General features: G+C 29.0%; 1 protein-coding gene across 4 annotated transcripts in view; it reads left to right on the plus strand.

Moving 5' to 3' along the window:
* Positions 1-27,318, plus strand: part of LOC111687833 (serine-rich adhesin for platelets) — a 240,311-nt gene that overhangs the window by 47,857 nt on the left and 165,136 nt on the right. For 2 of the 4 annotated variants that reach the window (XM_046956691.1, XM_046956694.1), the window contains exons 4-5: positions 19,080-19,486; positions 20,977-21,177. In XM_046956691.1, coding sequence (XP_046812647.1) covers positions 19,080-19,486; positions 20,977-21,177 — 608 coding nt within the window. The remainder of the gene's footprint in view (positions 1-19,079; positions 19,487-20,976; positions 21,178-27,318) is intronic. The other 2 variants (XM_046956696.1, XM_046956698.1) reach the window with 2 other exon arrangements.

The following is a 27,318-nucleotide window of genomic DNA, read 5'->3' on the forward strand; positions in this document are numbered from 1 at the left end:
AGGCAAATTGATTTGTATATAGATTTTATCCCTAAATACTTTCCATAAGACGGTATAACGTAACAAACTTTAGAAAATTGGCAAATTGCAAAATTTAATGAAAAAGTTTTTATACTAAAAAATTTTAAAATATTCGTTGAGCAGCAAAACTAAAATATGTCATCAATAGGGGATCAATATACAAATCGAACTGTATATAGATTTTTTTCCTGAGTACTTACCAAAAGACGGTATAACGTAAAAAAAAATTGAAAAATTCGCAAATTTAATGAAAAAGTTTTTATACTCAAAAATTTTAAAATATTCGTTGAGCAGCAAAAGTACAATATGTGATCGATAGGAAATCAATAGACAAATCGAACCGTATATAGATCTTATCCCCGAGTACTTTCCATTAGCCGGTGTACCGTAACAAACTTTGACAAATTTGCAAACTTAATGAAAAACTATATAACTTATACTAACTTATACTAAAAAATTTTAAAATATTTGTTGAGCCACAAAACTAAAATATGTCATCGATAAGGGATCAATAGACAAATCGAACTGTATATAGATTTTTTTCCTGAGTACTTGCCATAAGACCAAAAAAATTTGAAAAATTCACAAATTTAATGAAAAAGTTGTTGTAGTACAAAATTTTAAAATATTCGTTGAGCAGCAAAACTATAATATGTAATCGAAATGGTATTAATAAACAAATCGAATCGTATATAAATTTTGTTCCTGAGTACTTGCCATAAGACGGTATAACGTAACAAACTTTGGCAAATTGGCAAATTTAATGTATAGATTTTTTTCCTGAGTACTTGCCATAAGACGGTATAACGTAACAAACTTTGACAAAATTGCAAAATATAAGGAAAACGTTTTTATACTCAAAAATTTTTAAATATTCGTTGAGCAGCAAAACTAAAATATGTCATCGATAGAGGATCAATAGACAAATCGAACCGTGTATAGATTTGTTTCCTGAGTACTTGCCATAAGACGGTATAATGTAAAAAAAATTTGAAAAATTCACAAATTTAATGAAAAAGTTGTTGTAGTACAAAATTTTAAAATATTCGTTGAGCAGCAAAACTATAATATGTAATCGAAAGGGTATTAATAAACAAATCGAACGGTATATAAATTTTGTTCCTGAGTACTTGCCATAAGATGACATAGTTTAGTTTTGCTGCTCAACGAATATTTAAAAAAATTTTAGTATAAAAACTTTTTAATTAAATTTGCCAAATTTCAAAAGTTTGTTACATTATACCGTCTTATGGCAAGTACTCAGGAAAAAAATTTATATACGGTTCGATTTGTCTATTGATCCGCTATCACATATTTTAGTTTTGCTGCTCAACAAATATTTTAAAATTTCTTAGTATAAAAACTTTTTCATTTAGTTTGCAAATTTTTCAAAGTTTGTTACGGTACACCGGCTAATGGAAAGTACTCAGGGATAAAATCTATACATGGTTCGATTTGTCTATTGATTCCCTATCGATCACATGTTGTACTTTTGCTGCTCAACGAATATTTTAAAATTTTGTACTATAACAACTTTTTCATCAAATTTGCGAATTTTTCTAAGTTTGTTACGGTACACCGGCTAATGGAAAGTACTCATTGATAAAATCTATACACAGTTCGATTTGTGTATTGATCCCCTATTGATGACATATCTTAGTTTTGCTGCTCAACGAATATTTTAAAATTTTTTAGTCTAAAAACTTTTTGATTAAATTTTGCAATTTGCCAATTTTCTAAAGTTTGTTACGTTATACCGTCTTATGGAAAGTACTCAGGGATAAAATCTATAAACGAATCAATTTGTCTATTGATTCCCTGTCGATGACATATTTTGGTTTTGCTGTTAAAAAAATATTTTAAAATTTTTGAGTATAAAAACTTTTTCATTAAATTTGCCAATTTGCCAAAGTTTGTTACGTTATATCGTCTTATGGCAAGTACTCAGGAAAAAAATCTATACACGGTTCGATTTGTCTATTGATCCTCTATCGATGACATATTTTAGTTGCTGCTCAACGAATATTTTAAAATTTTTTAGTATAAAAACTTTTTCCTTATATTTTGCAAATTTGTCAAAGTTTGTTACGGTATACCGGCTAATAGCAAGTACTCAGGAAAATAATCTATATATGGTTTGATTTGTCTATTGATCCCCTATCGATGGCATATTTTGGTTTTGCTGCTCAACGAATATTTTAAAATTTTTGAGTATAAAAACTTTTTCATTAAATTTTGCAAATTTGTCAAAGTTTGTTACGTTATACCGTCTTATGGCAAGTACTCAGGAAAAAACAAGTAGGAAAGTATAGTCGGGCATGGCCGACCATATGATACCCTACACCATGAGTATATTTTTACAATTTTTACTATTATAAAATATTTATTTTTTGTAAAGAAACTTTTATGTTGAATATTACCATAATTCCAAAATATTTAAGCCATTTTTTGATAAAAAACTAAAATTTCTAAATGAGGCTTTATATAGGTCAAATATGGGCCGATCCTCGGTAAATTTGGGAAAAGGATATATTTCTAAATAACAGTTAGTTTTGTTGAGTTTCATTGCGATACAAATGGTTACAAGTCAATATATATGGTTCGATTTGTCTATTGATCCCCTATCGATGCCATATTTTGGTTTTGCTGCTCAACGAATATTTAAAAAATTTTTAGTATAAAAACTTTTTCATTAAATTTGTCAATTTGCCAATTTTCCAAAGTTTGTTACGTTATACCGCCTTATAGCAAGTGCTCAGGAAAAAAATCTATATACGGTTCGATTTGTCTATTGATCCTCTATCGATGGCATATTTTGGTTTTGCTGCTCAACGAATATTTTAAAATTTTTGAGTATAAAAACTTTTTCATTAAATTTTGAAAATTTGTCAAAGTTTGTTACGTTATACCGTCTTATGGCAAGTACTCAGGAAAAAAATCTATATACGGTTCAATTTGTCTATTGATCCCCTATCGATGACATATTTTGGTTTTGCTGCTCAACGAATATTTAAAAATTTTTGAGTATAAAAACTTTTTCATTAAATTTTGCAAAATTTGTCAAAGTTTGTTACGGTATACCGGCTAATAGCAAGTACTCAGGAAAGTAATCTATATACGGTTCGATTTGTCTATTGATCTCCTATCGATGACATATTTTGGTTTTGCTGCTCAACGAATATTTTAAAATTTTTGAGTATAAAAACTTTTTCATTAAATTTTGCAAATTTGCCAAAGTTTGTTACGGTATACCGGCTAATATCAAGTACTCAGGAAAAAAATCTTTATACGGTTCGATTTGTCTATTAATACCCTATCGAGCACATATTATAGTTTTCCTGCTCAACGAACATTTTTAATTATTTAAGCATAAACACCTTTGTTAAATTTGTAAAATCTTCAAAGTTTGTTACATCACAGCATTTCATAGAAAGTACTTTGAAGAACACTTAATACTTAGATTGATTCGTTTTTCGATTCGCTATTAATAACACATTTCAGATTTAGTGCTCAAAGAGGATTTTAATTTTTATTTGGATATTTAAATATTTCACAAATATATCAATGAGTTTGTTATGGTTTGTTATCTTTTTGTTTACGTTTTTTATGTATTTTCTTCTTTGTTTATATTTTTTTATTTTCTTATCCACGTGTATACACAAAAAAGTACCTTTCCATGCAACTCTGAAAAAAAGTTTGATAAAGTTGAAAAAAGTTTGTTAAAAAGTTTGTTTTCTTCATAGAGATGACTTTTGTTTCTATTCAAACGATTTTAGCATAAAAAACGATAAAGTGGTAACACTGAAATGAAAAACAAACAACTGTTTACAAAAACCAAAAAACTAAAATTTTATTTAAAACAAGTATTTATTAGTTTAAAATGTGGAATAAAGAAAATAAAAGAATTGAAAATTCAAAGAAATAATTTTGGTTTATTTCGCATGTTTAATTAATTTAATATTTGTTGATTTTTTTTATCTTTTGACATTGAGAACATAAACTTATGACTTGCTGCAAAGATCTGTTCACAGTCACTGTTACTGTACTTTAGTAGATACAATATACAACTTGATTGTGAATTAAACATATGTGTTAGTAACAACTTTAAATCATATACCGGCGGATAGAGAGGCAGATAAAAAAAATCACCACTACCCACACACTATTGGCATTTTTTCATTGAAATAGCACTGAAAAAAATATTTGGTTATTTTTAATTTTGAAGATTAAATTGCATTACTGTAAAATGCGAATATTTATAAACAATGTGTAATGTACTTAAGAATGACAATTTCTTCAAATAGAAACAACATTTCTAATTAAAATGTACAAAAAAAGTATGAAACAAGATTAACTTATTTACTTTCATTGTTATGCATTCTAGAAAATTATTTAGAGTGTACGTTGTTTTTGTAAATTATGCTCTTGCTTTTGCAAGTTGTTTTTTGTTTTTTCAAATTGTGTTTGCAATTTCTTTAACAAAGCGACATCAACCTGCCTGTTGAATGCTGTCAAGCAACTAAATAAAATATTTGTATTTTTGATGCTCTTGTTTAGAGGTTCGTATGCGATCGTGTTGTGTACATGTAATTTGCCGAAAATCTTCGTTGTCAGAACAATACTAGCGCCGACGTCTGCTTTAAATGCTTATTGCTCCCAACCGATCTCATTAATATATAAATTATGCACTTCTTCGAAGAAATACCTTTAGAATGATATACTTTTGGCCAAAATCGGATGTATACTGTAAGAGTAAAAGGGGTCACAAAAAATAGCTTTGCCTATTAATTATATAGATTTCTAAATTCATTCTTGTATAATACCAATTGCGGCATGATTTTCAATAAGACCGGATGTATTAAAATATTAAAAATTTTATCATGACTGCTTTAAACATACTTTTTTTACAAAGTACAATATCGGGGTAATATTTGTATGGTAGCAATGAGATAGCGTGCACCCATTTCCTGGACAAAAAATTATGTGGCAAATTTCATCATATTATGTGTAAAGGTTTACATCTCAGCAAAATATTTGCTTTGACTTACTTTGTAGGTAAAGTTTAAAAAATCAAAATAAAGAAACCAACAAAAATAAAACAGTTACTTTTTCCTTTTTTTCCTTTTTTGTGAACATGATATCAAATGTCTATTTTTAGACAACTAGAAAATAAAATAGTATTTGCGTGTGAAAAGTATTTTTTGACGCACAATAAAACAACAAAGCAGCGGTGTGGTAAGAGTAGCATTCAACTGGTATATGGAAGGTATAGAGTTCAACCCCAGTCTGTGTCGACTTTTTATTTTTATTTTTTCATAAATATTCTATAAATAACTCTACTAAAAAACAACATCTCAAACAAATACTTTTTCTAGTAGAATTATAAGCACTTTACTCGATGAGTTCTGGTGATTTTTCTAGTGAATTTGTAAGCAAATATTTTAGTACTCTGAGATCGAACTCTCTGAAATATATATTGATATTGAAACAAAATCTAATTTTCCATCCCTTCTTAAAATTCTCGGCGAAATCCGAATCTTTAATAACTCTGTTAGACATGCTTCCGGGAAAATCGCTATTTAAAAACAGTAAAATCATACCTGACATTCTTTCGATCAGTATTGCCAGAACTCCTTCAGAATAAAGTGCAAAATGACTTTCAAAAAAGTGCAAATTCGCTGAAAAAAGTGCTAAATTCATATCAAGTTTTTAAAAGTCCATTAAGCCATGTCTACCCGTCTGTGCGGCTAACTGTCCAGGTATAATGTACAGGTGGCAATTTGTTACATAATTCAACGAGATGTTTTATATGAAAATGCAAAAAACTATTTCAAATTGATCCATGATTTGACCTTGCCTACAAAATATCCCTTTACAAAATCAATAAGAGATAATTTCAAAAAATTTCGAACAAAAAAGTAGGATTTTGAACATGACCCTCTCCGATTTCGATTAAATTCGGTACACACATTCTTCTTGTAAATACGGAATATAAAGTTCTCCAAAATTTTCAAATTCGTTACGGTCCAGATTTTATCGATGTTGAAAGGTCATATTTTTTTGGATTTTCAAATACGCAGGTTTGTAATTCTGGAATAAATTTTCAATAATATTTTCGAAATTAAAAAAATAAAAAAATAAATTTCAGAAATAATAAAGAATGAAAAGAACTAGTTATATTGAATTTTTTTCTGAGTTGATTGATATGTTCCCAAAAGTAGCACAAGCACCCCAAAATCGGTACTCATTTTCTCCAAATTTTACAACACTTCTGAATGATGATGCAAAATTAAATATAATCTTAATAAGTTTTATAGGATCTTAAATGCCTCTATCAAATTTCATAAGAATCGGTCTATATTATATCCAAGCGTCCATAATAACTTACTAAAAATCATGTGATCAAATTCTTCATAATCAAGTTTACCTCTATGTATGTAAATCCTCTTTCAGAAAATAAATTTATTTCTAATAAATTATGAAAACATATTAGTATTATGATACATTCGAAAAAATGATTTGTTTTAAAACATTCTTCTTAGAGCTCGGTCCGCGATCCAAACCATTAATATCGTATTCCAAAAATAAAACCTATACACGATAATAAAATTTATGCATAAATCTAATAAATGAGCAAATCTTGGTAAAAAGTGTTGTGTTGGTGCGTATGTAAGATTCGGCATTCCCGAACATTTGCCTGTTTTTACATGGTAATACATTTTTATTTTATTGTATTTTTTTAGCTTATTTTTTCAAAAAATTTTTCACAATTATTGCACAATAATATTTAAAATAATTCACTTCTTAATTTAATTTACAGTGTAAATTATAAATTACAATAAACATATGCAAAAAATTTTTGTGAGAATTTCTTAAAATTTCACAAAACATCTCAAAACTAAATTTTTTCAGTTCTCTGGAAAATTAAACTTTAAAGTTCTTTAATTATAAAAAGTGCAAAATAGAAGAAAAATGCCAAAAATGCACTTTTAATGCTAAAAATTTCTAGCAAAAGATGAAAAAGTGCTAAAATGCATCTAGCACTTTTTTCTAAAAAATAAGTGCAGCCGACGAAAAAAAAGTGCTAAAATTGCACTTTTAATGCCGTTATGGCAACACTGCTTCCGATATTTCGAAAGTCTGATCAAATGTAAAAATGTTTGATCAAGTATAAGAAAATGGCCTGACTTTTCCGATCAACGCACAGTGGTATAGGAAAAAAATATGGAAATAATTCGGTAACTTCGGATAATTCGGTAAATTCGGATTAACCGATTTTAATGAACCCGGGCCAACCAGGGGCCCGGCGGGGGTCCTCAAATTAGGACACCTCGGCTATGTTAAATTTTTAAAACGATCCTATTTCTTCATTTGAGTTCCGATTTCGTATATAGAATTTCCTCATCGAGCAGTAAATAGCAGTAAATTATCTCTTATAGTTTAGGAGATATTCGCATTTGAAAATTAAAATTTTAAAATTTTTACCGTCCTTACTTTAGTTTTTTGATAATAGCGGGTCCAAATATTCCCGATTTTCGCCATTTTTCTTTTATTCGCTTAACTACAAGCTTATATATCAAGCAGTGATAGAATTATGTAAAAATCATGACTGAGTCCAAAGTTATAGGCATTTTAATTTAAAAAATTAAAAAAGGCGATTTTTTGCCATTTTTTTTGGAAAAAAGTATCTTTTTCTTTTAAATTATCTAAAAAGTTTCTAAGAAGATGTATATAGAATTTATACTTTTTGGAAAGCTGACTTTACATAAAATACGATAAATGAAACAAAACCTAAAAATTTTTCATACCGAGGGGACCAGGTCCATCCAAAAAATCCCTATTTTTTATGGAAAATTCAATTTTGAGCAAAAATTCTCAAATCGCATAGCCGATATCAAATTGTAGTGACCTGTTTTATATGACCCAATATATTTTTAATCATTTTGTAACGGGTTTCGATAACCTGGTATGGATATAATAGGCAAAAAACCAAAAAATCCCATTCTTGGGATTTTTTTTAAACTTTTTTGGGAAATTTTTATTTAATTTTGGATTTTGAGTAAAAAATCTACCTATCTGTAAAATTTCATTAAAAAATATTCATAAATAAAATTTTTATTGCAATTTGAAAAATTTGTATCTTCGCAAAAACTTAATAAAAAAACATTTTTTTAATTTTTTTAAAAAAAGTATTTTAATTTTCAAAAATTATATACAGTTTTGAAAAATAGACAAAATTACCTTTCCCTTGATATATAACATGTCTACCTAATGTTTTTTAAGCGACAAATTAATTAGGGAAAACTCAACATCTTTTAGAAAATTTACCTAGTACTATTATTTTCATCCAAAAGGTTAACTCTTAAATTTGTTGCATATATTGATGAAAATAATAGTACTAGGTAAATTTTCTAAAAGATGTTGAGTTTTTCCTAATTAATTTGTGCTCGATGAGGAGATTCTATATAAGAAGTTTTTTTAAATCGAAACTCAAATGAAGAAATAGGATTGTTTTAAAAATTTAACATAGCCGAGGCGTCCTAATTTGAGGACCACCCGCCGGGCCCCTGGTTGGCCTATAAGGTCCAAATTCAAAACCCAAACTCGACAACACCTCCTCTTTGTGCATACCAAATTTCATTAAAATCGGATTAACCGTTTAGATGTTACCGAATTATTCCCTCTTTTTTTCCTATACCACTGTGCAACGTCTGATAAAAACTATTTTCATATATATAATTTTATAAATTTTAATAATACTTTATAAGCTTCCATTATTCATAACTTCTTAAATAATAGAAACTTATAGATTATTTTTAAAATTTATAAAATTAAACAATAGTACTAACGTATTATATACAAAAATATAGTTCATAAAATTATAAAATTTAATCATAAAAAATTATGTAATTATTTTGCTATTTTTGTGTATTGACAAAGTGGTTTTATTACGCTGTGACAGCGATGGAAAATTGTATCATGGCAGGGATTTTTTCAGTATCAAAACATATTTCACAGGGTACTAATTTGGATCTCAGAACACTAAACTTTGGTACATGATCTTCTATATTGGGACGAAGCCTACTGAAAATGGTTAAGATCGGTACTTTATTTCACCTAGTCCCCATAAACCTTTTAAACCTTGTAATCAAACTACAGGTCGCAATTTTGGAGATAGTTTAATGAAATTTGGCACTGATCTTTTATGGTACGATAGATGAAGTCTATTGAAAATTGTTATTGTTAACATCGGTCCGTTATTTTACTTAGTTCTTATACAACTGAGTCATCGAATAGGGCTTTCATGTTCATAATTATGTTTAATATACTCATATCCCAACAAAAAGCTGCAAAACCAAGTTCTATACTAGCCTTTATGACCTTCATGAACTCTATAATTATAGGACTACATTAAACCTATTAAACCCTATTAAAAGCCCTATTTAAAATGTAACTTATATGTCCACAGTTTTATTCAACAATAAATGGTTTTAATATATCTGAGTTACAATTCAAACTAAATGTTTTATTATGAAAACTATACCACATTTTCCTTTTTGTAACAGTCTTTGTCCGTCACTCAGTGTTAACCTCTTGTATATATTTTGATGAAATTTGCTATACAATTTCTTGACCAGAAAGTGGGTGCATGGTATCTCATAGATACTGTACAAATATTACCACGATATTTTACTTTGAAAAATGAAAAACATTGTCACATTTTCTCCCATACAAGGATGAATTTAGAAATTCAACGCTAATAACACAGGCCGAGGCCCAGATATCAAAGTATACTTTTTTAAAGCCTTTACATTTTAAATCAAATAGTTGTCAGAACACAATAACTTAAATCTTATATAATATAAGTTCAGATTCGAATTCAGCGGTACTCAATACTTTACAAATGTCTAACTTGGTCTCAGGGTTTCGACTTTTTTTTAACATTTTGTCAGTCTGTGTAATTGAGCTACAAGTATTAGTATCGATTGTTTATTGCCAATAAATCGTTTAGATAATTGTTATTTTATTAAAATCCGACGTATGTGTTCATTTGTTATAGAATCTATTGCTTTATGAATTTTAGCACATTTGTTCCCTTGAAATTTTTATTTCCCTCGAAGAAAAAAATCGTGAACTTGTTGTGAACAATTTACTCACAATAGTTGATTTTGAATAGAACAGCAGTTCAGTGTTTACAAAATTCCATCAACAAATTTCACAACAGGAAAATTTTTTCCACAGAACATTTTTCACGTGAAATGATGATTGGCGATAGGGGTAATTATCATGGTTTTCATGGAGACTATAGCCCTGAAGGTTTCAAATAAGACTCGGGAGTATAACGGCACTTTTGAACTTCAAATAGTATCAAAAAAGTAAACCTTTTATAAAATAAAAAATTTTGTTTGTGAATAAGTGAATTGCGTTGTGTATTTTGATATACACTTTAGTGGGGAGGGTATATTGGGTTTGTGCTGATGTTTGTAACATACAAAAATATTTGTTCTATACCCACCTTAAATTATACCAATCGGCTTAGAATCATTTTCTGAGTCGATTAAGTCTGGCTGGCTGACCATGTAAACCTTGTTTGTAATACCCTATTGAAAATGGTTAAAATCGGTTCATTATTTCAGCTAGCCCCCATACAACAGAACCCCCCGAAAATGGCTTCTGAGCTCATAATTATGTTAAATTTACCTGTATATCGATAAAAAGCGGCACAACTAAGTTTTATACAAGCCCAAATTTCATAGAGATCGAAACTCATTTGACCTTAGCACCCATACTAAGTGCCCTCCAGAAAATGAATTGAATGTCCCAAATTTACTTATTAACACAAATATCGCGATGAAATTCAGCACAAATATATATTATATAAATATATGCACAAAATTAATCGGGCTTGGTCCATATTTGCCCCTATCCTCTTTCAGAAAATTAGATTTTCATCCATAAATTGCTTACATGTATCTGAACACTGTAATAGAATATAACTGCTTTATTATGAAAAATAAATTACATTTAATATTCATAACTAGTGTCGGGTATCATATGGTAGGTCAACCCCAACTATACTTTCTTACTTGTTTTAATTTGTATAGAATTAGAATAGAATCTGTCTCAACCAAACATTATAATATTTGATTGAAATAGATATATAATACGAAACATATCGAAAGCATGTCTGACAGCATATGTATGTATGTATGTATGTATGTATGTATGTATGTATGTATGTATGTATGTATGTATGTATCTATGTATGTATGTATTTAAATATAATTTTTTCATCTTATCATATTTGTGTTAATTGCACATAAACATATTTATAAATATTGCTGTATTCGGCTTTGCCAAAACCAATATACCCTTCACTGTAGTGTATATCAAAAATATTAGTTTTATAAAATTTTAATTAGTTTCATTTCCCGGCTATATTATTATAGAATAAGCAAAACAAATGGAACAACAACGCTAATCGGAAACATGGGTTATTAGGAAAGATTTTATTTGGAACGTAAAAAGCACATTATTGGGTTCCAGGTAGAGGTTTATAAAAATACTTAAGAGAACAAAGGAATTTTTATAGGGAGAGTCAATATGCAAACCCAATCATGTTTGAATTTTAATAATTGGAATAATAAATAAGGGGAAGCAAAGTACTTGAGCAATATATTCTGCAAGAAGAGAATGAGTATCGCATATCCACACACACATGTACATCTTTTTTGTTGTTGCTTACTTATAACATATATGAACATATTTTTATGAAATTTTCAGAGGTTGTCTGGGATTTATGATCATATCTCCGTTATTTATGGACCGATTTTGCTGATTTTAAACAGTAATTTTCTCGAAAGCTTGTGTAACAGAATTATTAATCATCCGATATCTGGGGTCCTCTAAAAACCGACTTCAACAGACAGACACACATGGCTGTTTTATAGGGTCTAAAAATTATATTTTTATTAATTATTACAAATGGAATGACAAACTTATAAAAATCAAATTCCATAAATTTTGTTTTAAATAACAATTATTTTAATTTTTTAAAACATATTTGTATGTATATGGAACAATTTTTGTAAAATTATGTAAATTAAATTGTGGAAAGTGATGTATACTTTAAAAACATATATTTTTTATTCTCTAATTTTTGTTTTACTGGACTCTTTATTTTACAGTTTATATATGATATAAACATATTACTTTTACTTTTCATAAAACTTGTTTTAAAAAGCATAATTGTTACATACAGTGTCTTTCATAAGTATTCGAATTTAGGTATTCTATGGAAAGAAACCAAATTTAATAATATTTATTGTGTGTAAAATAAATAAATACATTTGTTGTATTATCTACGCAGACCTTAGTTTTCATATCACAATTTTTATAACTTGAAAAATCTTCATTTACTTTAATTAATTAAGCTTTTTTAAAAGGAAGTCCATAAAATTACCTCACAAAAGTATTCGAATTTTTCCTGTATTTTATATTTCATCGTGTTATACGAAACATTAAATTAGAATCAAATGTTTGTTTTTGCTTAAAATTGTTTAAGGGGTTACTATCAACCGAAGGGATATATATTTGACCATTTGCGCCGCAATTTTGGGGCGATTTTACGATCTTTATAAGTAATATCATTATTTTTCCATTTTTTCCAGTGATAAATCCAAAATTTTATATTGAGATTTATTAGACTCCTTGAGGTATCTAAAAGTAATATATTTTGTTGTAGGGATCTGTACTTAAACGTTCCATGATGTATTTTTGGGATCGTTCTTCTGTTTCTAATTGAATTATCTGGATCTTAAGCCCCTTTTCGTTGCACTAGGATTGATATTTTCCGGCAAAGTTGGCTAGTATTTATTCATGTAGATATTAGCACATATATATTTTCAATTTCCACGACATTGTAGCGGAATACAACTCCAAAACATGCCTTAACAAAACGTCATCCTCTACAGTAGATTTAAGTTTTTACTACTTATAGCTTTCACGCTTATGTTGCCCATTACAATAACACTGGAAGTCCAAAATTTTGAGTTTATTTTTATCATCGTGAATAATATTTAGCCAGATATCAATATTTTGGAGTTAGACCATAATGATATAGAAATATTCAGCCAGTAATCCAATGGTTATAAAAAGAATGATTCTACTGTATTGAATGGCGTTTCTTCGAGGCACGTTTTGGAGTTGTATACTTCTACAATATATTGAAAACTTAAAATGTATAAAAGCTGATATGTAAAAGAATATATACCAGACAACTTTCCCCGAAAATGTTTTACCCTAGCATTATAAAAATGGACTAAGGTTCCAATAAGTTGAATTAGCTATAAAAGAATGATCCCATTAATATATTTTGGAACTTTTAAATACAGGTTCTTGTAATAAAAAATATTATCTTTAGATACGACAAGGGGTCTTTTAAGTCCCAATATCGAATTTTTGTTTTATCTCTGGAAAAAAGTGCAAATATTGCCAAAAATCGCCATTTTAATGATATTACATAAAAAAATGGTACTATCCCCCAAAATTGTGGCCAAAGTTGCCCAAAAATATATCCCATCGGTTGATAGTAATCCCTTAAACAATTTTAAGCAAAAAAAACCATTTGATTCCAATTTTATGTTTCGTATAATATGATGAAATGTAAAATACAGGAAAAATTCGAATACTTTTGTGAGGTAATTTTATGGACTTCTTTTAAAAAAGCTTATTTAATTTATGTAAAATTGTAAATGTAAATTTTTGAAATTTCAAAAAGTGTGATATGAAACCTAAGGACTGTCTAGATAATATAACAAATTTGTTTATTTATTTTTCACGCAAAAAATTATTAAATTTGGTTTCTTTTCATAGTATACCTAAATTCGAATACTTATGAGAGACACTGTATATTTTATTACTTTGTTGTTTTTGTATATATTTTTCATTTTGAACAATTGAAGTCATATTGTAATATTTTTTTTTTATTATTTTTATTAATTTTGCTTTATGGTTTTTTATTATTATTCAATAAAAGTATTTTTCACAAAACAGTCACCAGTCACAACAGTGCAGTTATTATTAAAGAAATAGAATCGACATTTGACTTACTATATTTACTTAGTTCACATTATCAGGCCTGTCACAGAATTTAAATTCCATAGAAAGTGGAATTATAACTTGGAAATCATCGATAAAAGCGTACGAATAAAAACTTCCACTATTTTCAATTTCAAAATACAAAAATGTTGTATTTTTCTTTTTTGAAGAAGAAAATTAGGAAAGATAATTTCACTTTCGATCGGCATGTAATTCTGTGACAGGCCTGTAAATAACTAACAAGTAAGAGTGCTATCTTATATACCCTTCACCATATTGAATTTAATATATTTATATAAATTTATATTTATTTCATTTTTCCGACTATATCATTATTACATATATCAATAGCAAAAATGAAATAACAACGCTAAACGAAAAACGCAACGCAATGAAACTAACAGACATCCAACATGCGAAACGAAGTATACAAAAAAAAACATCTAAATCCATCTACGAACATAATCCACAAAACAAAACGAAACAAGTAAGAAGTTATAGTCGGGCGAGGCCGACCATATAATACCCTACACCTGTATACGAATAAAATGTGATTTAGTTTTCATAACAAAGCATTTAAGTGCAATTGTACCTTGCCGCAGATACACTAAAGCCATTTATTGTTTAATAAAACTGTGGGGGCTTTTTAGAGGGGCTAGGATTTCCTCAGGGGCATTAAGACTAGCATATAACTCGGTTTCGCAGGTTTTTATAAACTTAAAAGTCCTATTTGGCGGTTTCAATTCTATGGGGCCTAGGTGAAATAATGGACCGAAGTTAATTATTTTCAATAAGCTTCGTCTACAGTACCATAAAAGATCATGTTCCAAATTTCATTGAATTATCTCCAAAATTACAAGGTTTACAAGCTCTATTCGGGTGTTCAGTTGTAAGGGGGCTAGGTGAAATAATGGATATTTTTAATAGTCTTCGTCTACGATATAATAGAAGAACATGTGCCAAATTTCATTGAATTATCTCCAAAATTCCGACCTGTAGCCTGGACCGATCTTAACCATTTCAATAGGGTTCGTCCCTGGGACAATAGAAGATCATGTACCAAATTTCATTCAATTATCTTCATAACTGCGGTCTGTAGTTTGATTACAAGGTTTAAATGGACAGAAGGACAGACAGAAAGACAGACGGACTTAGAAAATGATTCTGAGCCGATTGGTATACTTTATGGTGGGTATAGAAGCCTGTTTTTATGTATTCATCATATGTATAAGTTAATAAACCAAAAAAAAAAAATAATTTATGTAAAAAGTACCAAAAGTAGGTAAAATTTTCACCCAAAAAGTACTTAATTCGTGTTTTTATTTTTCGTTAAATTATGAATTAGTCAAAAATATTTTGTATGTATGTTATTTGGTTTAAAAGATACATGAGGTGCAAAAACGTACCAAAATACAGTTTTTACCCTCTTATGCCCAAGAGGGGCCGAATTTGAAAAAAGTACCAGACACCTGTCCGCTTATTTTTTAAGCAAACGTCGATAAGCTTTAAACAGCTTTTGTATCTTATCTAGTTTAGGAGATATGAGGTTACCGAATTTACGCGACCAAAAATGCCATCTTAATGGATCTATTTGGTGGTAGGCCAATATCCTGTCGAAATTTCAGCTTTTTAGCTTCAACCAGGCTGTGAGTTGATGAATTTCGTTAGAATTTTTTATATATAACATTGTTCCACACAAATTGATAATGCAACTAGTTAAATATGGTTTATTTAGTAATAAGTAATGTGCGTTTAAGAGATTTTCATAAGAGCTCCTCGTATGGGAGTTATGACAAATTATGGTGTGATCTTAAAAAAATTCCACAGTAACATTAATTTGTGTAAAGAAAACAATGTCTAAATTCTGTATATATATTATTATTTGGTAATGAATATTATGCATTTAAGTGATTTTCTTGAGGTTACCTTGTATGGGAGCTGCGACCAAATATAAACCGATCGTAAAAAATGTTATAAAGTCATTTCTGTATATATGAGCAATATTTGTGCTAAATGTATGAATATCAATATGCGTTTAAGTGATTTTCGGGAGGGAACCTTGAATGGGTATCTATGATCAAATATAGAAAAAAAAACATTTCTGTGTACAAATATAGTATTTATGCCAAATTTTGTACAGATATCTTAATTTAGTAATGAGTTTTTTTGTTTAAGTGATTTTTAATATTTCTATATATAAGAATAATACTTATACAAATTTTTATATGAATATCTTAATTTAATAATAAGTTAAGTAACTTTGACCTTGTATGGGATATACGACCAATTATGGGCCGATCGGAAAAATTATGGGTGTTTGGTTAAATCGTAGACATATGTACATTGCCCATTTTCAATACCAAACAAAAAAATATTTGTTCAAAATTTCAACTGTCGTCCCATCATATTTTGATGGTGGGTATAAAACATGTTAAGTAGCTAATAATATGCATACATATTTCTCTACTTAAGATAAATATCGAATACATATGTATATCATTATAGTAGACTCAGCTTCTACTGAGAAATTTAAAATAGATTGGGATTGAACTAGGTTACTGAGATATAGGTGCATTAATGTACGCAAACCCATTTTTTACCCTATCTTAAGTTTTAAGAGGTGTTTTATTGAATTATTCACATAGAAAATTTTATTCGTCGTTTGAATAATTGAGTAATTTTTTATATTTAATAGACTACTTGAATAAAAAACATTATAAGTTGTTAATTCGAATAATTTTAAACACGAATAATTGAAAACCTTAGAAATCATGCTTTGAATTAGAGTATATAAGTTTCGTTATAGCCGAACATTTTTACTTCTTTTTATATATGTAGTAGATATACCCAGTGTGCTTTGCTACCCTAAATGCAATATAAAAAACCCACTTTACGATTTTGAAGACTCTTACTACAATAATTTTCGAGATTTGACAATTTTTAATAACCTAACAATTTCCAAGGTATACGAAATTGTGTATTTAATTCATGTATGTGGTGCCCGATATTATCTAAATGTTTACATGAATGTAAAGATTATTCATTGATTATGAATATTAATGTAATTTATGCAAAATTTCATGAATCTAATTCTATTATTTTCGTAGATAACAATATTTTGTATCTTATTCATAAGGGAGATGTCAAGTCACCATTGAAAAAGTAAATATTCAGATGAATACCAAAATTCTTTAAGTGAAATTTGAAGATTCTAGTAGTTACTTAGATATACGATTTTTTTCTATTTAATTCATGCAGGGGCTCCAAGTTTCCCAAATGAAAGTCTGCACTTTTCCCTCCAAAATTTTCAGATAAATATTAAAGTCAGTTTTGCAAAACATGAAGAATCTAATATTTAATTCCTATGGGAGGTGTGTAGTGGTGTGATGCCGGCTTAACTTTGAAATGACACTAAAAAATCTGAATCATCCAGTTAGAAAAGACGTGGTTTAAATGGGCTACATTATACTTAAGTATTCTTCCACATTATAATTAAGTATTCTTCCATTTCCCTTTCTTTTACATGTATCAAAAAATTCTAAAGGCCTCCTTATGAATAAATTCCTTATAATTTTATTGTGAAATATATTTGTAAAAAGTACCACCACAGTTCCAAAAATCTTTCTTCATTAATTTTCTCAAATCTTCTATATGGTCGGGCGAGTTGATTTAATTTTCATAATTGTTCAATTCACAATCAAGTTGTATTATTGTGATTGTGAACAGATTTTTGTAGCAAGTCATAAGTTTATGTTCACAATAAAAAACAATCAAAACAAACAAACAATGTCAAAAGTAAAAAAACAAATAATATTAAATTAATTAAACGAGCAAAATAAACCAAATTAATTTCTTTTTATTTAAAATTCTATTATTTTCATTATTTCACATTTTAAACTAATAAATAAACAGTTTTTAATAAAGTTTTATTTTTGTTTTGATAAACAGCTGTTTGTTTGTAATTTCTGTGTTACCACTTTATCGTTTTTTATGCCAAAATCGATTGAATTTTTATTTATATGCTGAAATAAACATATGAAAAATTGTCGTAAGAGTTGTATAGAACTTTTGCATAGAATATACCAACAACATTGTTATGACTATTGTAGCAGCTGCTGACATACGACGCAAATAACGCTACAACATCGATTGTGAATTGAACAAATAAAACATTTAAGTTGAATTGTACTTTGCCTCAGATATACTTAAGCCATTTATTGTTTAATAAAACTGTGGATATTTAAGTAAACTTTTTTAGGGGCTTTTTATAGGGGCTAGGGTAAAATAAGGACCTATAATTATAAAGTTCATGAGGCTCATCAAGACTAGTATAGAACTTCGTTTGCAGATTTTTGTCGAGATACGAGAATATTAAACATAATTATGAACTTAAAAGCCCTATTTGGCGGGTTCAGTTGTATGGGGTCTAGGTGAAATAATAGATATTAACCATTTTGAGTAGGCTTCGTCTAGGATACAACAGAACACAATAGGGTATAAAAAGGAGAAGGCTAACAATGTTTAAGGAAACTTGCCTATGTTGTATTGAATATACGAGTACAAAATATTCTCTTTTCTTGTTTTTTGCTCCTAGTAATTAGAATAGAAATAAATCGTAGCAGTAGTATTAACACACAAACGAACTAAATTATTGAAAAAAACAAACCCGTTTATTAATTGAAAAATAATTTATAATTATATGTTTTAAGTACTTGTACTTAAACAGTATTAATTAATATTAATTTAAATGTTTAGCAGAAGTCTATTTAATATATACATATGTAAGTCTGCCAACAGTGAATCAATTGTCTTTTCACAACTGCATATAAATGTACATATGTATAATATATAATTTTTTGGGTTTTGGGTCATAAAGTGGTAAGAATTTTTAAATTTTATAAGGTTTGTAACGCAGAAAATTCAAATATATATCAATATACATTTGTAAATGTTTTTAGCTTCACAAGAATCCAAACAGTTTGAATATTTTGACTCTGGTCAAGAGGCGCCAAAGGCTGATACATTTATTCCACACGACTCAAATCCATTGAAGACTTCGTACGACTACAGATACGACGTGGATAATAATGTCAACAGTGAACAAAGTGACGATATTGATGAAGCTCGTTACAATCTTGCCACACGCATTATGTCTAACGGTGTTGAGGTTATTATAGCTGGTGATAAAACCAAAACACCCGACCAGTTTGTCTCAGATTTTTCAAATAACCAAATGCAGCAATATAGTAACACACCGATGACTTTAGCTGCTAGCACGATCAAAAATCAAATGATGATACTTCTATTTCCATCATCGCTAACTTCGGGGGATGATAATATTGTGGTGAATGAATCAATCCAACAGGTAATATATAATTATCGCTCATTTAATACAAGACTGGCATAATCCAAACTCTAGGATTTATGAACTGAGTACTCCAAAATGTGCCTCACATTAAAGTCATTTATACGGGTTTGTTTATTTTCCAAAAGGTATTTATATATTTATTTATATATACCTTATAAGATATTCATTTTTTCATTATTTTCGGTATGAGAGTATATTTTTTGTTGTATACATAAAAAGTAAAACTAAATGTTTCGTATTTAAAAAGTATTTTTTAATTGAGACAAGAAACATATTAAATCTACATTACATAACAGGTTTAATTTAAAGTTATATAAAAAGGAAAATGAAGTAAATACGTGATATGCCACAAATAAATTCTTTCTTAACAAGTAAGAGTGTTATATTCGGCTGTGCCGAATCTTATATACCCACCATAGTTTGACTCGAACGAAACTTACTTATTTCGGATTTCATCTATAAGCGTTAAAGTAATTTTCTGAAGGGAACCTTATAAAAGGGGATAGGAATAATTGTGGACCGATTCTTATAAAATTTAGAAGACAGAATTTGGTTGGTATTAAATTTATTTGTGTGGAATTTCATCGCTAAGTAATTTTTAACCCTTAATGAGCATTGCAGTCATTTTTTAAGGAGACCTTATATGGGGGTAGGGTCAATCATTTACCGATCCTCATGAAATTTTTAGGTAGATTTTAACTCGTATGAAACTTATGTCGAATTTCATCTTTATACTAGTATTTTTAAACCAGTAATGAGCGTTAAAGCCATTTTCTGAAGGGGACCTTATATGGGGGTATTAAATTGAAAATTTTGTATTTTGGGTCATAAGAAACTTATTTATGTCGTATTTTTAATTAAGTTATGACTGTTAAAGCTGCTTTTCGAGGCGCCACTTATATGGGTCCGATATCCATTTTCAACACCAAACAAAGAAATATTTATGTGAAATTTCAACCCTCTAGTAGTTTCAGTCGGACTCTATTGTCTGTCAACAGACAGACATGGCTAGATCGTCTTAGAATTTAATAAAGAAACTTATTTATGTCGTATTTTTAATTAAGTTATGACTGTTAAAGCTGCTTTTCGAGGCGCCACTTATATGGGTCCGATATCCATATATATATATATATATATATATATATATATATATATATATATATATATATATATATATTATTATATATGTATATTATATATATATATATATATATATATATATATATATATTATATATTATATATATTATTATATATATATATATTATAATATATATATATAGAATATATATTATATATATATATAATATATATTATATATATATATATATATATATGTATTCCATTCGAACACTTTTGCACAGTTTTGTCACCTTACAATTAATGATATAATTTTTGAAATATAAGTTTAGTCACATTAATATTAAAATAATGTAAAGCACTCACCATAATGTACATTTATACATAAATAATATTTTTTTATTTTAGTTAACCTTTAATATACCTTTCCATACCAATCACTTTATCACAAAAACGTGCTTAACGACGTATACATACCGAACAACATATGTTCAGGATGGACGCACTACTGTTGAAAGTCGAGAAAAGGTAATTTCGAATATAGCTACCGAAGAAAGAAATTATCCAAAAATTTCTCCAAGTCAAACAATTGGTGTAACATTAACAAGAGTAAGTCTTTAAAATTTTTACTTTTTATAAAGAAACTTTTACGTTGAATATTTTTCCAAAATACTTAAGCAATTTATTGATAAAAAAAAAACTAAAATTTCTAAATGAGGCTTTATATAGGTCAAATTGGGCCGATCCTCGGTAAATTTGGGAAAAGGATATATTTTTAAATAACAGTTAGTTTTGTTGAGTTTCATTGCGATACAAATGGTTACAAGTCAATTTTAGACGTTTAAGACATTTTTTGAAAGGGGGTTTGTATGGGGGCTAGGGTCAAATAAGGGCCGATCCTTACGAAAATCTGCAGTGTCATTTATACTTATGTAAAACTTATTTATGCCAATTTTTAGAGAGATAATAGAATATTTGACGTAATTATGGCATAAAAAGTTAAAATCGGGAGGTACGGTTGTATGGGGGCTAGGTGAAATAATGGACCGATTTCTACCATTTTCAATAGGCTTCGTCCCTGTGCCAAAAAACATGCTTGGTCGAAATTTCATCAAATTATCTTGAAAATTGCGGCCTGTACCTTGCGCACAAGGTTTACAATGACAGCCAGCCAGCCGGACGGACATGTCTTAATCGACTCAGAAAATGATTCTGAATCGATCGGTATACTTTAAGGTGGGTATTGGACCAATGTTTTTGTATGTTACAAACATCAGCACAAACGTATAATACCCTCCCCACTATAGTGGTGTAGGGTATAAAAATAATTGTATAATTGCCTGTTTTTTATACCCTACACCACTTTAGTCCTATACCCAACTTAAAGTATACCAATCGGCTTAGAATCATTTTCTGAGCCGATTAAGCTATGTCCGTCCGTCTGGCTGGCTGGCTTTCCATGTAAACCTTGTGCGCAAGGTACATGCCGCAATTTTCAAGATTTTTTTGGTCCAAGGACGAAGTCTATAAAAAATGGTCAAAATCGGTCCATTATTTCGACTAGCCCCGTACAACCGTGTCGCCCAAATAGGGCCTTTGGGCTTACAATTAATTTAAATGATCTATTATGTCAACAAAAGTCGACAAAACTTAGTTTTATAGAACTTTTAATGACATTACTGATTTTGACCCAAGACCCCATACAAACTCCCCTTCAGAAAATGACTTAAAGATCAAAATTCACTAACAATCACTAATAACACTTTTAAATTTTACATAAATAACTTTGAAGTAGACTTAACTCCCTCTACCAACATTTATAATAACATTTATGCCGAAATAAAGTTAAAAAACAAATCAAATACTTTATTTTTTAAATAATCTCCATTTTTAACATACTATCTGGTATAGGGTCGGCTACGCCCGACTATACATCCATACTTGTTTTAAACTAATTTTGCGGAAAATCTTTTACATTTATATTTTATTAAAATAGTTTATACTTACTTTAAAAAAATTTTTTTTTAAGAAAATTTATAAAAAATATATTTTTCGACCTATATCGTTTATTAAAATTTTATTTTTAATAAAAAATTTATATTTAAATATAACATTACATTTTATTATACCCTTCACCTACATATATATATATATATAAATATATATATATATATGTATATATAAATATATATATATAATATATATTTATATATATATATTATATATATATATATATAATTATATATATATATATTATAATATATATATATTATATATATAAATATATATATATATATATATATATAATTATAAAGTTCAGTATCGCCGTTTTTGGTCAGTGCGGAAAAGTTCAAAAAAATATGTACATGAGGATGACTTCAGAAAAATTGAAAGGAATAAAACTAAAGCCAACAATATCAGTATTCGAACCAAGAAAAACATTAAGAATATGTATTGTGGTTTTAATTTGAGGCCGCCTCAAAAAAGAGGACAGGATCAAAAAGGCACATCGGTGCTGGGCGACATGTAGGAGAACCATAGGCATAAGTAGGCCAATTCTACCTTATGCTTCATTAATCTGGTGGACTGCTTTGGACAAAAAGTGTAATATCAAACTATTACAGGGAGTTCAGCGTACTTGTTGCTTGGGGATAAATAGTGCTATGTGTACTACTTCAACCAAGGCTCTGGAAACGTTGCTAGATATTCCACCCATTGAAACATATATAAGATATGAGGCGGCGCTTACAGCCGAACGGCTCTTTACTTTAGGCGAACTGGTCAAAAACGGTTATAGGACATGTCATCAATGTATACTGGATACATTGGAAGGTTATACACATTCATCGGACGTGCCTGATCGCATACCAGACACAAAATATGTCGGAAACTTTGATACGCTAATCCCAGATAGAATGTCTTGGGCAAGCGGAACATTGGAGCAAATACCGTTGCTACACGGGTGACTCTAAATTAGGGGACAAATTGGGCCTGGGGTTCTATATTGAAGACCCAAAAACAGAAATATGCCACCGTTTACCGGTAGCTCGATGTAGTTAACCTGACAAACGCAAAACCATTCGACGCAACAAAAGCTGAATTAAAAATATGGATGAGGGAATCCCATAAGGCCTCTTGGAATAATGAAACGGTGGGTAGAACCACAAAGATTCTTTGGGGTGACCCTGATGAAAGCAAGACGAGAAATCTCCTCAAAATGAGCAAGTCTGAGGTTAGTATGATGGTACGTATTCTGAGTGGACACACAGGATTACGTGCACATCTATACAAAATTGGACGTACGGATTTAGACGAATGTAGAGCATGTGGAGAGGACAGTGAAACTCTGGAGCACTTTCTGTGCCACTGTCAGGCATTCGAAGTATCTTGGATGTGATGTTATTCCGGAAGTAACATTCTTAACAAGCACTGATTGGAAGATTCTTAGGAATTACGTCCAAGAAACTGAGTTTCTAAACAAGGAAAAATAATACATTCAGTGAACAATTTTTTTCATGAATTGGAGCGCACAACAGGCCCGATAGTGGTCAAGGTGTATTTCTTCGGATTTGATGTAGTATACGTCCTCCTATCATCCTAACCTAACCTACTTTATGATATTGTTTTGTACTCACTAATCTCTCACTGATGCTTATTATATATTAAACTATGTTTTTGATATATTAAATTTGAAATTAATACAATTTATTACAATATCTTAATTTCAGAATGTATCACACAACTGATCATCATCATAATGAAATAAATATATTTACTGAAATGTGCAAACACTTTTTCCTTTGAATTTTGAGAGCAAGAATGATTCTGCTTTAAACTATCTTCATAGTGTATTAAAAAGTGTTAGTTTTTGAAATTTTTATTCTATCTAATTATTATCATTTAATTTTACTTTTTGTATTTAAAACGCACTAAAATTTAACAAAAATATGATCAAAATTAGAAAGTAATGTATTTTGTTTTTGTAATTTTTACTTAGAACTGAGAGACATAAAATTGAGCCTTTATAGTGACTATTTAGTTCATGTATCTAAAATTAAACTCAAATTTGCTGGCAGGGATACTACACATTAAAATTTAAATGAGGAGCAAAGCAATTACATAAGTGTAAGCATCTTGCAAGAGGCTCTTTTTCTGCTTAATTAGTTCTATGGACATACTCCACAAATATGCGATTAGTCCTCAAATCCCTAGGTGGACATTATTTACATTAGATAAAACATTATATACAAACATTATTGAAAAATACGATCTTACATACATACATACATACATACATACATACATACATACATACATACATACATACATACATACATACATATTATATAAAAGGCTCAAAAGATAAGTATTTTTATTAATAACCCACCCTACTCCATAACACTTATCTTTTTTGTTTGAAAATAAAATAATTATTTTCAGGGATGATAGATAATCGATAAACGAAAACAAAATTTAATAATGCGATAAAATCGATTACTCGGTTTTCAAGTTATTCGCATTGACAGATGTGCCCCTATGGAAATAAATCTGGCATTTCTAAACGGCTGATCCGATCGGGATAAAATTTAAGTTTTGAAGATGAACCCCGCAGATGCCCCAGGGACGGAGCTGTGGCGGCTCAAAGTAGGGTACCTACGACATGTAAAATTTTTAAACTCGTGCCATTTTTTTTGTATGATTGGACATACTACTTATCTCTTATAATATCCGAGTTATAGGCATTTAAAAATTTAGTGATACAAAATTTACCATACCTTGGTCCGCCTTTTTTTGAATACCAGGCGTAATTTTGGACCAAATGGACTCAATTTTTTCTTGTTAGTTAGACAACAAAATTTCCAATAATATACAAAAAATTTCAGATCAATTTCATTTACAGATCCAAAATATACGTTTTTAAATTTAAAAATTCAAAAAATTTTAGATTTTTGCCGTTTTTTTGGCAAAAATGTGTCTTAACTCTTTTATTAATAAAATAAAATTTTCTTTAAGGACATATAACAATTTTATAGTTTTCTAAAAGGTATCTTTACGCAGAACGCTCTGGCGTAAAAACTTGTCCTATTTTTTGAAAATGTTGCCACTGCGTCCTTCCGAATATGACCTATTTTTTATCAAAACTTCAACTTTGGGCGACATGTTCTAAAATCCCAAAGCTGGGATCAAAAAACTGAAAGCAGTTTTGGAAACCTCAATATGTTTTCTATTTACTCCGAAAGAATTTTCCCAGCCCTGAGAGAAATGTGGACCCTATGGGCAAAAATGTAAAAAATTCCATTTTTGGGATTTTCATTCTTATTTTTGGGAATTGCGGGATGCCCTTTGATATTTTCAATTTTTTTTTTGCATTTTCTTATTTGACATGACAAATTTAACAAGCGTTGAAGATTTCATTGAGTTTTGTTCATAAATAAAGATTTTGTCATATATTACTATTTGTTAAATTTATAAAACTATGATTTAAATCAAAATTTTAATAGGGTCGCAGATAGCTACAACAATTTAGTCCATATTTATCCCTTAATATAGTTAGATATGGAAATTCTCGACCCTTTACAAAAAATTTCAAGCCAATATCTCAATTACATTCAAAAACATGTTCATTTAAACCTGTGTCCTTTAATTTCGCCTTTTTCATATTTAAGTATTAAGTATGACAGAACATACGTTTGGTGTTGAATAAAATATTTGGACAATTTTTAAAAATTATTTAGTTTATTATTTTATTAAAGACTATAACATTGTATATACAATTAAAAAAGTATTATCTTATTATGAGCCACGCACAACAACACCTTATTCACCCCACACAAACCACCTTTCCCGCCCACCAAAATATAAAACACAATTTAATACAATATCATCAGTTAGTATAATAGCTTTTTTTATTTGAACTGTTTATCTTAAACATAATACAATTAATTCTTACAACCTACTTATATAGTTAATTCCTAACACTACTTATTTTCTATAAAATAATCTGTCATATCGGTATACATATCCAGAAGGTAATATAAGTCCTTTAAATCTTCCTCGTTTTGAGATGATAGAGTTTCATAACAAATCCATCTTTTTCGCATAGTTGAAAGAACAGGATCAGAAGATAGAAGTAAATTATTAAAAATATCTTCATTCTGTAATTGCCTGGAGCATTTTCTTGAGTTGAAAAGTTGAACATGCTTAAAATCTCGATTCCTCGCTTCCTGTGCTTCTTCTGTTAACTCTCCAAGTGGAAGAATATTCGATTTAATTATTATTTGACCATGACACAATACCTTGTGTACTGTTGGTGTTAGTTCCCTCCATGGATACAGAGATACAAGTAATTTAGAAATTTCAGATGTATATTCCCCAAATCGATTTCCATTAATTTTATGATTACTATTCAGTGCCATTAAAATAGTGTTAACTCTTCGATGCAACTCCTTGTCGATTCCAGTTATTTTTGAAGTAATTACAAAATCACGAAAAAACCTTCTCGCCGTATTACCGTCATTTGTACTACCGCAACTTGGAAGTGGTTTGTCGATGTTTAATCCCATCTGAACTTTAAATTCTTCTTGGATTCTGCTTTTTTCCACAGCTCTCAGTTCTTTCAATTCTTCATTATTTTTTGTTGATTTAGTAAGAATCTCCGGTACACTTCTATATTTGAGGTCGTATGCTATGTGTAAAAAGTAATCAAAAAATCGTATTCTGGCATGAAGTGGTGAAATTCCGAAAGACAGG

This window comes from Lucilia cuprina, chromosome X (assembly GCF_022045245.1).
Source record: "Lucilia cuprina isolate Lc7/37 chromosome X, ASM2204524v1, whole genome shotgun sequence".
Lineage (NCBI taxonomy): Eukaryota > Metazoa > Arthropoda > Insecta > Diptera > Calliphoridae > Lucilia > Lucilia cuprina.